The 14259-nt window shown below is 44.2% G+C and overlaps 1 protein-coding gene across 1 annotated transcript in view; it reads right to left on the bottom strand.

Annotated features, from left to right (window-relative positions):
- Positions 1–14259, bottom strand: part of LOC121625740 (anoctamin-4-like) — a 51122-nt gene that overhangs the window by 22998 nt on the left and 13865 nt on the right. Inside the window, exons 2-3 of the mRNA XM_041963983.1 lie at positions 12310–12384; positions 6527–6751 (exon numbers count right to left, since the gene is read on the bottom strand). Of these exons, the coding sequence (XP_041819917.1) occupies positions 6527–6751; positions 12310–12384 (300 nt within the window). The remainder of the gene's footprint in view (positions 1–6526; positions 6752–12309; positions 12385–14259) is intronic.

Below are 14259 nucleotides of genomic sequence, written 5' to 3'. Positions count from 1 at the left end.
CACGGAAACACACTAATTGGGTCTACTTGTCAACCAGACTGTGCCCTTTGAGGGGGGAATTATTCAAAGCTTAGCAAAACAGCTTAAATCAACTCCATCTAAATAGGTCTGTATCTCTTACTTTCAGTTCTCTGGAGAGCGGGAAGACTTCAGCAGAGGTGGGTGGCTGTCGTAGAGGTCTGCGAGCTGCATTTTCCTTTTGTGGCATGAAAGGTGACTCAGCTAAAATTTTCTGCTGAGCCGCAGTAGCGGGGACGGAGATAGAGGCCGGGGAAGCGTCTCGGCCCTTAATCAGCCACTGGTGCTTCGGAACATTGGAGCCTACGGATGCGGCGAATGGAAAACGCGATAAATTTCTTCCCGGTGGAAAATCAGCACTCAGCGTCCTCGTCCTTTACTCAGAGAGGAACATTTCCCCGCGCTTAGATATTCAAACGGGAGCTGCAGCGGGCAGAGAGGGCAGGCTGCCAAAACAATCGCATGAATCTGAACTTATCGAGATCAAGTTGATAACACATCTGCTCATGAAACTTATTCAGTGTTATTTTGCACTTCCTACACGCACGTTGTAACAACTGTGAGGATCGACGACACCAGCGCGTTGACCTCGCCTCTCCACAGCTTCCTCAGCACCCACAGCACACGGACGCCGGTCTCATTAAAGTTAGACAGAATTGCTTACTATAAATATTGGCTCTCGGAGGACCGGCACGCTGCGTTTTAGCCTACATCACGCCGCTGTGCCCAGACAGGGGCCGGTCAAACAATGTAGCCATCAAAGTTTAACAGCCCTATGGTACATCTGTAACCCAAGCCACAGCTGAGGTCACATGGTCCTGAATCTTTGGCGGCGGACAGGCTGAAGTGTAACAGGCTGCTTCTCTTCAGATCTCAGTCACAGCAAATACACCTTAAGGTGTTTAATCAGCTGTTTGATATACGATTGTCTTCTTGCCCCATCCCCTCTCCGTCTTATAGACACACAATCAAAAGAAGCAAGCCAAGTAGCGAGTCACTACAAATCCAGCAACAACTTACAAGCTGCAGATAAGGAGTCACTCTAAGTGGATTTACAAGTGGGATCGAATGAATTAGCTGAAGTCATGTTTGCTAACTGAAACTCTGATATTCCGAGCTGCTTGCGTTTGAATTCTTCAAAATGGCAGACAGACCATTTGCCAGCACATAATCAAACATTTATGATCACGACAGGCAGCATTATTGTCCTCTGGATCATTTCCCTTTCATCATTTTTTGTTAAAAAGCTGTGAAAGTAACGTTTGCCAAGATAAAGAAGGACTCCCCCCGACATTCAAAATGTATACAGCTGCTGTCCTAAGGCCGTTTTCAGGCTGTAGCACATGGGGACTGTCCTGAAAACAAAGAGGGAAAACGCACAAAAAATGCAGAATTCTCTCTTTCTTTCTCTCTTTCTTCCTCTTTTTTGGTTACTGTGGGGCAAAGGACGCAACAACCACAGTTACATGAGGTGAACACGCATGGACACATCAGATCTGTGCACGAACACCTGACGAGATTTGTATCTTATCTTAGAAATTATAAATCACATGTGTAGTCCGGGGCTGCAGCATGCGATTAATATATTCACTGTGTTTTATTGCAAGACCATCAGAGCAGTGAGTCTTCTCTCATAAAGTGATCTAGCTGGCCCCCTTATGTCAGTACCAGTAGTCTGACTCTCCTTTCACTGACAGTATATCATATAAAAAATTCAAACTCATCGACTCAGTAGTTTGGAATCAGGACCTCCAGTATTTGGGGCAAGTAGCTCATGAAAATGTATGAATGCAGAAGTATGTAGGCGCTGCCTGTTATTCCAGTGTGTCAGATACATATTGCATCTCATACTGTTCATCTGCTATTGAGGTTGCAGCTAGTGTTTCTGCCTCCACTAGTCTAAAGTACACCATCCAGGGTGGGGTCAGGTAGTGTTTGGTAGTAACATTAAACTAAAGTTAGTTACTTTAAAAGTAGTTGTTATTCACATTTGGTATATCGGCTGTTTGGGGAGAAAAAACATGGACTGCACAAATGGTCCAGAGGTCAAATGTGCCCTAATGACTTCCGAACACTGGAATATAGGAATCCACTCCAGCTTGTCCTGCCCTCGATTTGGGATTAAAGCTTTATTACCTTTGTAAAATGCTGGTAGGAGCTCTGACTGCGAGACAGAATGATTAATCATGCAAAGCATCATAGGGCTAAGCATTGCCTGGAACACTTTATAAAATTCTGCACTGAAACCGTCAGGTCCAACACACTTATCATTAGGCAACTGGATGATTACTTCATTAATCTCTTGCGAAGTAATTTCGCCTTCTAGTAAAACACTGGCCTCCTCACTTATAAGGAAGATTTGCGCTTGTTAAAAACTAGTGTAAACTTCATGCCTTTGGATTGGATTGTTCAAACCTTGCACATTCTTACTGAGCAGTGGTATTGAGCCGCCCCTTTGTGCTGGGCTTGCATCATTCATATCTCATTGACTGTCACACATGCAGCTCAGTCTTTGACATCCAATAACATTTCGTTATCGTAATCCTTTCCCCTTTGTTCTTCCCCTCCCTCTCCCTCATCGCTCATCCACCAAGGATGAAAGCAGCAAAACGGCCACACTGGCCCACATGCGACTTCATATTCTGTGTCCCATCCGACCAAAATGGTGGCTAGGCCCCACCTATTTTTCCAAGAATGCCTGCCTTACTTTTACTTTTATATGTGACAATAGTGTCTCTTACTTACTTACCCTTTAACCCTGACTTCAAGCTTTTGTAAATCCAATATTAACTTTACCTTCCTTGATGATGTTGTGAAAAGTCCAATTATTGTCCAGCAGAGCAGTCCGCTGCCCTGGACAGGTAGCTTGACTCAGGTGCATTCTTTAGGGTCGACCTTTATAGGCTTGGAGAAGTTATCCTTCCCTAGCTGTGTTGGGAGCAACAACTGTGACAAAATCTGTCTGCCAGCCTTTCTCTGTTTTTTCTGGAATGCAAATAATCCAGATGTTGTTTAGTCTGGATCGGGCCTCTAAATCGGATGCCCCCACTCGGAGTATCCTGCACTCTGTAGCTAGCTCAGAGCAGCGAGCCTCTAAGAGATCGATTCAGCTCTGACGTGCGCCCGTTGCCTGCTCATTTGTGGTGACTCAAAGACTTTAAACTAGCTCCAGTATCCATAATATCTCAGATGCTAGTGAGCCGCTGCTCGCCTCGTGGCTACTGCCTGACAGTTCCATTCCCACTTTTCTTTGGTTTGCTCGCATTTTCTGACTTAATCTGACTCAAGATGAAGTTTACGGGTCCTTTCAAAGATTTATTGATGATAAAATTGTTTGGAAGGTCTAGTACGCAATGCTTACCAGAACATATTCTCTTCTGGAGTACCTCAAACACTGACAGAGAAAAGCAGAAAGGCGAGAATGGGAACAGGTCAGTGTCATGTAGTGCCCCTGGTAATGCAGTTTATTTAGGAATTACCGAGAGAACCTCATACGAAAAGGGCATAAAGAGCTTGTGAGAAGTGCCCGCGTGCACGAAAAAGTCACGCCAAAGAGTAAAATGTAGTAACGCAGGTGCTGCTTCCCCATTCATTTTATCCCTTTTAGCTTGTGGGACAAGCGAACACAACGAATAACAACATGGTCCCTTGCATAACCCAACCCAACCTGGAGATGACAGCTCGTGCTGAGAGGAGAATAAAAGATCGCAGGGGGAGAGAAGAAGAAGAATGGGAGGTGGGCGTGTGTGATGTGTTGCCAAGGGATCAGGTGACAGTTACTTGTGAGGAGTAATCGTTCGATTCATCTGGATGCACCCATCATGCCTTAGGGTGGATGGGGGGGGGTTGTATGTTCTCTCGAATGGCAAGTAGTGGGGATTTTGCGCCTGCCAACCTGCTACTGGTCCCTGGATCGCAGCACACACACACACTTACACACACACACTCCTCACAGAGGCATGACCCATTTCTGTGTATTACAACTGATGCATCATGGAGGATGGAGAAAAAAAATGTACATTTGCAATCAAGAGAAGGGGGGACAGCTAAGAGAGAACATGAGAGCGAGTGTGAAGGTCAAATGCTTGCGTGGCCACAGGGAAGTGCGTGAAAAAGGTGAAGCAGCGTAAAGAGGAGTGTGAGTAGGACACAGGTAACACATGAGAGAGAGCACTGCAGCAAAAAAAAAAAAAAAGCATCCACTCTGGAGAACAAGCTGCCTTTGCTTCAAGACAACTTGACAAGACTCACCGTGCGAAGGTGGAGAGAGGCAGAGAGGCTGCTTCACCCCTCAGAGGTAAAGAGAGGGAGAGGGGGGGGGGGGGCTTCCCAGCAGCCGCAGCAGACGCCAAAACGGCCAGAGGATTCGTCCCCATACGCACACACATGCACACACGCGGCGGTCACCCCTCCTCTCCCCCCCAGCCACAGCGTGCAAATGACCTCGCTGAGGAAAACAAACGCGACGCCGCACGAGGGGAACCAGCATCCCCACTTTTTACTCCTTACTCCTCATCGGTGCACATCCACACATGCCAGCACATGCACTCACGCCGACGCGTCTGTCTGTCTGTCATAGCGTGGACGCCGAGACCGGGCAGCAGAAAGGCTCACAAAAGCTGTCAAAGGTCTTCTTCTGGAGGAGGAAAAAAAAACACAAGCATGAGCTGGATGTGCAGAGAGGGAGAGAGGGAGGAGGTGTGAGCCGCTCATCGGCATTCTTAATCAGCCTCCCCTGACAGCCAATCAGAGGTCAAGCTGCTCCGGCAGCGGCCAATCAGAAAAAAGGGCTGGCTGTGTCAGTGTTGCTGTAGCCCAAAACAATGACAGTTGGCACGCCTGGCTGTGTCAGTGTGATCCTCTGATGGAGACTCAAGGGCACACACACACACACACACACACACACAATAATTGACAAGTAAATACTAAAGGATAGGTTCACGTTTTAAATACTAAAACACCCATTTGGAAGTTGAAAGATTTAGTGGCCACAGCAAGCCGTGAAGAGATTATTTTCTAAATCAGCTTCAGTGCGAGTGATGCATTCATTAATTATTAACTCACAGCCGAAGCCAACATGAAGTGGGTGTCTCCCAAAGTACCAAAGTCTTTTTGGTACAAAATTCTTTTCTTGTGTTACTGTCCCTCCACTGCAGCTCAGAGAAGACACATCTGGCAAAACACAAACAGGGAGAGGATGAAGAGATGAGAAGAGGGAAGAGATCGCTTTGGGCTAGTATGGACAGGAGAAACACCTCGAGCAACCGATAACTCTTTGTATGAAAATGTGGGCCTTTGAGTATTGTTTGAAGATTTTTTAAAAAGTTTTTCAGACAGTGCAAGTGCCAAAAAACTATGCAGTATCTATTTCATGTTTGACCTCATGCGCTTCATTGATTTTTGTAAATATCTGCTTATTCTGAATTTGATACGTACAACATGTTTCAAACAAGTTGGTACAGGCGCAATGAAAGACTGGGAAAGATGTGGAACACCTGTTTGGATCATTCCACAGGTTGATGGAGTGAGGTTCCCCACCTTGTGAAAAACTGTACGGGCAAATAGCCCAAGAAAAAAAACCAATGCTTCTCAATGTTTGTCAATGCACAGTTGCAAGGAATTTCACCACCTGCAATCAAAATGTCATCAAAACATTCAAAGAATCTGGATAAATTCAAAAAGGCGAAAGGCCGAAAACCATCATTTGAATGCCTTTGACCTTGGATCCCTCAGGCAGCACTGCATCATGACTGCATGAAGAACATCACTATATGGGCTCAGGAACACGTGGAAAACCACTGTCAGCAAATGCAGTTCATCGCTGCACCTTCAAACGCAATTCAAGACTCCACCAAAGCAAAAGCCACACATGTATAGACAACATTCAGAAAACGCTGCCAACTTGTCCGGGAGCTCATCAAAGCGTGGTCTGTTTTTGGACATTGTGTCCTCCGGGCTAAAGAGGAAATGGATCATGCAGACTGTTCCCATCGCAGCGTTCAGAAACCAGCATCTATGATGGTATGAGGGTGTGTTGGCGGCCGTGGCATGGGTAACTAGCGCGTATGTCAAGGCACCATTAATGCTGAGAGGTACATACAGATTATGGAGCAGCATATGCTGCCATCCAAAAGATGTGTTTTTCAGGGACATCCCGGTTTATGTCAGCAAGACAACAGCAAACCACACTCTGCATGTGTCACAACAGCATGGCTTCATAGTAAAAGACCCCAGACTGTGTTCGAAACACGTATTGCAGGCATAAAATTCAGAATGAGTATACATTTACAAAAAACTAAAAAGTTTATCAGTATGAACTTTAAACATCTTGTCTTTGTACTTATTCAACTGAACAGATGTCAAAAAGGAAACACCTATGTGCACTCCACATTATTTTTGCCAATGGCACCACTGACAATATGAGGCATTCTGGCCAGTCGGAGCTGTTCTCATTTAATCTGCTGCTCCAGTAAACTGAGGGCTTTGTATTATACTGCACTTTACATACTGGTGCTGCTGTCGCAGAGCGTCTCCTGACTGGCGCTGAAGGTGGGCAGCGGGCTGATGGACAGCGACGCTGGGCAGGACACCGGCTCGAGATGCTCGCTGACGGGCAGGACGGCGGAGGCCTCAGAGCGAATGCAGTCCGGACTGGGGAGATTCTGGCTGCTTGCTGGGAAAGGACTCTTCCAGTGGGAGAACCCGATGGCCACTTGACCCCCGAGGTCAAACCCTGCCAATAATCAGAAGCCAGAGAGGAAAAACATATTTCAAACTTTTTACTTGTTTTGTTATGTTTTGTCTTTATCATGCACAACATGCACTTACTCTGACCTCCCTTAATGAAACTAACATGCATTTTTCATGTGTCACAGTGAAAGATGACACTGAAAATGTACTTGTTGCATCTCCTAGCAGGTCTCTGTGACCTCTGACTTCTTAACTGACTCTCTCTCACTGTGACAGTCATAAGCATGACAGTGATCTCCTCAGCAACGTTGCCCTCTAGTGGTGGAAGCTGTCAAGATCACTCAAACATCGAATGACTTTTATGGCCACAGCATTTTTTTGAGCAGCGGCAAACAAAGTGTTTATGGACAGCAGGAGGCGCTCAACACCTCAGCAACTGTCCTGTCACTCATGTTACAACTTGCACAAAATTACCAGAATCATATTTTGCATGGCAGCATATAGCGACTACAGGGGGAAAGCATATTCTCAACTGAAATCATGCTTTTGTTCCAGTGGTTTTGATTCAGACTTTACTGTGTTGAAGAAATTCTTCTTGTAGATTTGAGAGTGCTAATTCTCTGAAGAATTACAAACACGGTGTGATGAATCAGATCTCTTTACTTCATGCAGCATGGAGAGAAGACTAGTCCACAGCGTTCTCTGCCAGACTTTCAGAGCATTCATTCACCTTATATAGTGATAAATCAAAGGAAGGCAAGTTGCTAGACTCATAGAATGCAAATGACAAGATTGATCAGTTCCTAGAAGACTTCCTCAATCAACCATTGTTCAGTGTTAGCCAGGTGGCGCCATTGTTGTTATAGGTGTTCTCTGTCAGTTGGCCTTTACTGACCCTCACCTTACAATTTAACAACTGTGGTACAAAGGATCATAAAAGAGGCTGCAAAGAATCAATCCCTTACAACTGCCACAGTATTAACACATTTAATTCAATCTTCATCTAATCAGGCCGTCTCATTGAGATTTTCTCTCCTCCAAGAGAGACCTGAGAACAAGTGTGTATTATAATTATGACTGTTTTTGTTTGATTTATATTAAAAGGATTTATGAAAAATTGCCAGTTTTCAGGCAGAGGTCTGGTGATGCTCTGTTATGATGACAGGGATTAAGGTTCCTCAGCATTCCTGTTGATATAAGAAGAGAGAGCTGCGTCTCCTCTTTGAGGACCCCCACAGACTGCTGAACCAGCTCGGCTCGCCTCCGGCCTTCGATTTTGTCTCTCTCTCTCAGTTTCACGAGGCCTCTGAGCCTGGGGCTGGCAGGTGCCAGAGCTCAGTCTCTCTGGCAGCCTGATGGGGCCAAACGTGGCCGTAATTTTTGTTTTTCTTCTTGCGGGTAAACTGATGATAATCACTACTGACAGCCTCCTTTCAGTGTTTCTGAAAATGCTCACTGATTTCAGATTTCAGATCATGTACGATCAGCTCCACTGTCCTAATGTTTGGCTGCTGATGAAAGCAATAGTTTGCTGCTGATGCTAAGATAGTTGTGTCAAACTATTTCTTAAAACTATTTTCCTAAAACCTTCCTGTCCCAAGGTTTAGACACGCTCGACATGTCTTTAGATTTCAGCAGCTTCACTCCCTGATTTTTGAACACACTTTTGAACGATTCCTGCTCACAGGTTTGTGTGGTTTGGTCAAAGTCAGCTGTGGTTCTCCGGAGGTTCGCTTAGATCAAACACATTTTACTGACTTACTTGCATGAGTGAATTCTTTCAGCATCCAATCTTGGTGAATCCATTTTGTGGCATCTTTTAAACAATAAGGAAAGCACTACAAAGAAACTAAAATAAAAAATTCCCTAAGACTTAATTAATTAACATTTGTCTACTTTTAATTACATCAAATGCAGTACTCTACTGAATTAAAAGAGTACTATTCAGACTGGGATTCACTGCCAATGGCCTCTTTTTGCAGAATATGTGGTCGGTTGTTACGGTGATTGTCACAGAGCTGCGTAGGCATAATGACCTGGGATCAGATGTGTCTGGACACGTCGCCCCTCTTTACTTCCCAGACCGGTTTATCCTCTGACCTGACGTCAGACTCTAGTAGACTGACCAGCAGGTAATGGGGTTAGACCTACAGAACTTTATTACTAAGAGTTAGCCTAGCTTGTCTGTCTGTGTTCAGACTAAACGAACAAGATGTAGCATATTCCATGGCAAGCTTTAGAAGTGCTAGCAGATCATTGGTTTTCATTTCATTGGAATTCATTAATATTGCAACAACATCATGAAAAAGAAACACTAATATGTATTTAATCATTATCTGAATACAGTACAGTATGCCCTTCTTATGCTGGCTTCCCGCACACTGTCGTTATGTAACACACCGGGGGCAGGTAGGACTAGGGAACACTCATCCCCCAACCTCCTGGTTTCCTGTGAAACACGAAGCCCAGCAGATTTCAAAGGTACATCAGCAGTGAACAAACACAGCGCGATCAATAGCAGAGTAGTGGAACGCCTGGCAGCCTCCTCACACAGCACATTCAGCTGGAGGATATATTCTGAGGCGGAGGGACGAGGTAGATCCGAGCTGCGTATCCTCGAATCAGCTGTTTTATAGCCTCGAATTCTCTAAAAGAATAAAGGGGTTTTCACATGATGGAGGTTGGGCATCCCCGAAAAACAATGTTTGTGCTTAAGTCAGCACTTCCAACAACTAGAACACAGAGAAGGTTTTTACTTTCCCTGAGGGGAACTGGTCTAGTACAACAACTTTTAAAGATCTGACTGCTGCTTGGAGATCCTGAGAAAGGAGATCGGTGTGTGAGGATTTCAAACCAAAATAATGTGCATCAAATGATACCCAGTAGCCCAGAACAGAGGCAGGGAGTACTCCTCATTGTCAAGGTTAAAGGGTAACACCAGTTGACCTAAACATACATGTATGAAAATGAGTACAAAATAGCAGCTTTGAACTGGATTTAGCCTGAATGTTGCATTGTTTTGTCCCATTTGTTTGTTTGTACACAGAAATACAGGACATCATTTCCCAAATGCACCTCGCCCACTTCAGCCTGGAGAAAATACCACGGACAAAAACAGCAATGCAGAAATCTCTTGCACGAAATAATCTAAAGTTCTTCAAGTGTGGCAGAAAATGTGTTCATTTAGGACCCCATTACTCATAGTGAGAGGCTGAAAAACTCATTTTTCAGGGACTTTAAACACAAGAAAGCCTGCTACTAAACTCACTGAACCACTGAGGCGATGCTCATGTAGGTCATAAAGTAATAAAATAGTAATAAAATTATAACAGGAAATTGCTTCTTGTGGAGCACTAGCAAGGTCGGTGGAGTTCAGAAGTTCAGAAATGAACGACAGACTGAAAGCAGACTTCATTTTATGAAAATAAAATACAACGAATGTGGTTTGTTCAGGAACTTGGTACATACACAATTCAAAAGAGCTGTTAAGTGACTGTGGCCTCAGCATCCCATCAACGTCACCTGAAATGGCAGGAGGGGCGGAGGTGGTAATCTACACCTGGCATGTATCCGAACGACCTCCAAAACTCACGGTGCGCGCAGCCTTTTCGGACATAGTGTATTCTAAGCAATATCTATGTTGCAGTCATCAGAAAAAAGTGCCCGCGTGGCTCTCTGAGGAGAGTGAGGCCTAGATACGTACACTACTTCCTGACACTCTCAGAGGTAAGACAACAAATGCAGGTGCAGGTATCTGGGCCACGCGCTGCACCGTGCAACGACCAGCTGGAGCTGAGTGTCTACCATAATCATAGAAGGAGTTGTGGTGAATGTACCTCAGGTGGATGGAGGGCTGGTGCGGTGGGAAAAGACTTTTAGAGTGTTGAATGCTGTTGTGTTTTTAAGTCCAAGTGTGTTTGCTTCTGTGAATGTGCTTCTGTCAGTTGGTGCAGAAGCACAGCAGCAGCAGTAGAGCTGTACATGCCTAAACAATGGAGCATGTGGAGCAAACCCATCCCATTACTCAATTTTGCCACATCACTTAATAAAATAAACCCATCATCACACAGTCCCTGCAATAAGGTGATTGCATTTAACCTATATCAACGATCATGTTACTATTTAAAGAAAATCAAGTTTTTGAAAAATTTAACATTTTTGCACAATTTGCGAGTCATTGTTAGCAAACTCTGCCCGCCCACCCAGCAACCACTCGCTCTCTGATTGGACAAGATTCAGCTGTGGAGATGGGGCATTTCTGAAGGAGCTGAATAACAGAGTGTAATTTTGCGTTAGCACATCCTATGGCTCGTATAACGTCTTTTAAAAAGAAAGAAACTGAGACACTTTGAGTGGTAATACAACTGACAATGAATGTGAATAAACTTCAAATGCAACCTGAAGTTCCCTGATTTCCTTTTGAAATTCACCACAAAAAATGCAATAACTAAAAGGCAGTCAGCACAGCCCTAAACACACTCCTTAAGTACAGCTACTGGCCGAAACATAAAGGAAGATTATCATCGATTAGAACTTTAAGAACCTACAGTGATGCTGACTAGTATTTTCCTCTCAAACAAAGGCCAGGGCTTTTAAATCACAGTCTTCTCTGTGTCAGAGTGCGGGGCAAGACTATAGATCTTTTCCTTTGTAAAACCGAGAGGGTGAGTCTCAACGGTCCAAAGCTCTCCCTCAGCACTACATTAGTTGTTTGTTTTTTTTTTTTAGCACAGAGAGAAGAGAGGAACACCTGCATGCAGCAGCAGCATAGCCTGAGCTGAACCCAAAGTCTTTAACTGTCACAGCATCCAGCTTACAGCCTCTCCCACTAACCAGGCTGCAATATTCATTGAAAAAAAACATCAAAAAAGCGAGGTCCGAATCTTGCAAATAGCAGGAGGTTGCAGATTTGTGATGGACAGGAAAATGAGTTCAGACAGCTTTGTCTACAGCACACGATTTCCTGTCACCATCCCCCGGCATGCAGACAAAGTTAGATGTCAGGGGAAATCTTTCCTGTCCCCGTCCCTCAAAAATGTGTTCTTGTTCTGACAGTTAAATGTTTGAGTTTCGCTGTGCGGAATGATCTCTGTGCAGGGTTTGACACTAGAGTGTGCAAAGTTTCTCTGTGCACAGTGAAAATCTGAATTTAAGAGGCGGGCCTATGAGCATGGTGAAATAAACACAACAGTATACTGCATGTATTTAGTCAATGACCCTTCACTCACTTCACCAGTGCTATAAACTGTCTGGACTGGACTCTTTTTTTTTCTTTTTTTTTTTTGATTGAGCTGATAATTGTGGGGGTTTTTCTCTCTTTTTCCGTTCGATGATGTAAACCTTGTGAAAGTGCTATGGCCTAAATAGCTGCCTCTGCTGAATCACCAAATCCATGCATAACCTTCTGACACATTCTGCTTTCACACAAACAGATGGAGCAGGGGAGACATGATGTTTTAACCCATATTGCACAACAACCGCAATGCAGTTATTAAGAAACACAAGATGTAGGTACAAAAGATGACTGTCCACATTTAAGGCAACAGCAAAACACGCAAAGCATTTCTCTTCCATCATAAAGACAACTCAAAATGCACTTACCGATGGTGATCTGACTGACACAGCTGTAGAAGGTTCCTGAAGAGACATTGTAGCTGCTGCTGCTGGGCTCACGATCTATGACAGATGGAGAGATCACGCATAAGGTACAGCATGCAATCAGGTGGACGGTTTAATCCAAAGCAACGTGCACTTTTAGCACAGCTTAACAGGTATAGTTTAATTTACTCATGCAGCGATTGTTTTTTTACTGGGTGTGTTGGGCAAAAAAGTTTCTATGTAGTCATGCAGCCTACAGTTCTGAAGCCGCTAAGCCTAGCGCTGCTCCTGGGGGCTTGAAAAAGCAGTGTTAGCGCCCTTCTCCATACACGGAGCTACACAAGGGGGATAAAATCCATGACCTTGGCAGAGTTAAGGGAATAAAGTCCATGAGGCTGGCAGCTTTAGTGCCTTAGTCTGCCAATTTACAATATATGGAGAGGGAATGAAATCATCCACTGTGAAGAAAACTCATAACCCTCCAGTAACGATGGCTGTGTTTCCAGAATGGTGCCTCAAACCCAGCAAAACAATATTTGTTGCTAACTGATCTGGGTGCATCCTTGTCTGTGAATCTGAAGTGCAGCCTTCAAAACCCGTAATCCTTTAATGGGCTACAACGTAACGATTGAGATGCACGTTGAAGCAGTTTTTGCAACTAATGATTATTTTCATTATTCATTCATGTACAAACTATTTTCTCAACTAATCAATTAAATGCTTGTCTTACAAAATGTCACAAAATAGTGAAAAACGGCCATCACATTTCCTCTGTGACACCATGAAACAACCGTCCAAAAGATATTCAGTTTACAATGATGTGAAACAGAGAAATGTGCCGTCATCAACAGCAAATTGGTGCTATCCACTGGCTGTTTACTGTAGCTGTCAAAGAGAATGGCTTACATTCACATGACAAAGTCCAAATTTCAAAACATAATGGACATTTGTGTCATGATATTCAAACCAACCATCATCATCACGTCTGAGTGCTGTACACAGGCAACTGGGCTTGCTTCTTCAAACAAGTTCAGTTGACATTTACAAGGTACAACCCATTGGATGGTCTGAGTTTAGTATGTACACATGAAATTCACACTGCCAAGCCAAAATGGTCCAAAATATGTGCTGGTGAAATCATTTGATTCATAGATCTCCAGACATAAAGTTACAGTGTGGATGCACTATTCAGCACACTAGTGAATTATATATTTTCAAAATCACTTTGCAACCTAGACCTTCAAGAGTGAAGATGTCATTTTAATGTAGACACATATGGGGTCACTATTCAATCTGGTTTGTGGAGCCATGCCTGGTACAAGAGCGAGAAGACAGACAAAGTCAAGTGTATTTCCTATCCTGCCGTACAGGTAAACATTCCCAGTTAACAATATGCAAAGTGTATTCATGTATAGTAGCGATCTGTACAAAAAAAACAGTGGATACATCAGGTGCTTAACTCAGGTTTAAGAGACTACAAACTGTTAATGAGTCTTGATAGATTTTTTTTTTTTTTAGCTGTTATTGTACAGTGTAATGGCATGTGGCAGGAAAGATTTCCTGTATCTGTCCCTTCAGCCTGTGGGAGAAGGTGCTCCGCTGTCTGTCCACTGTGTGATGGAGAGGGTGCTGATCATTGTCCATGATGGATAGCAGTTTATTCAGCGTCCTCCTCTCCACCACAGTCTCAAAAGACTCAAGTCTGAGTCCAAGTACAGAGCCAGCCTTCTTGATGATCTTATCAAGTCTGTTGGTGTCGCTGGCTCTGATGCTGCTGCCCCAACAAACAGCAAAGAAGATGGCGCTGGCAACCACAGACTGGTAGAAGATCTCCAACATTTTGCTGCAGACGTTGAAGGATCTCAGTTTCCTCAGGAAGTAGAGTCTGCTCATCCCCTTCTTGTACACAGTCTCTGTGTTGGGTTTCCAGTCCAGTTTGTTGTCGATCACCAC

This window comes from Chelmon rostratus, chromosome 22 (genome assembly GCF_017976325.1).
Source record: "Chelmon rostratus isolate fCheRos1 chromosome 22, fCheRos1.pri, whole genome shotgun sequence".
NCBI classification, from domain to species: Eukaryota; Metazoa; Chordata; class Actinopteri; order Chaetodontiformes; family Chaetodontidae; genus Chelmon; species Chelmon rostratus.
Note: the sequence above shows the minus strand (reverse complement) of the source record. Positions and strands in the feature narration are given on the sequence as shown.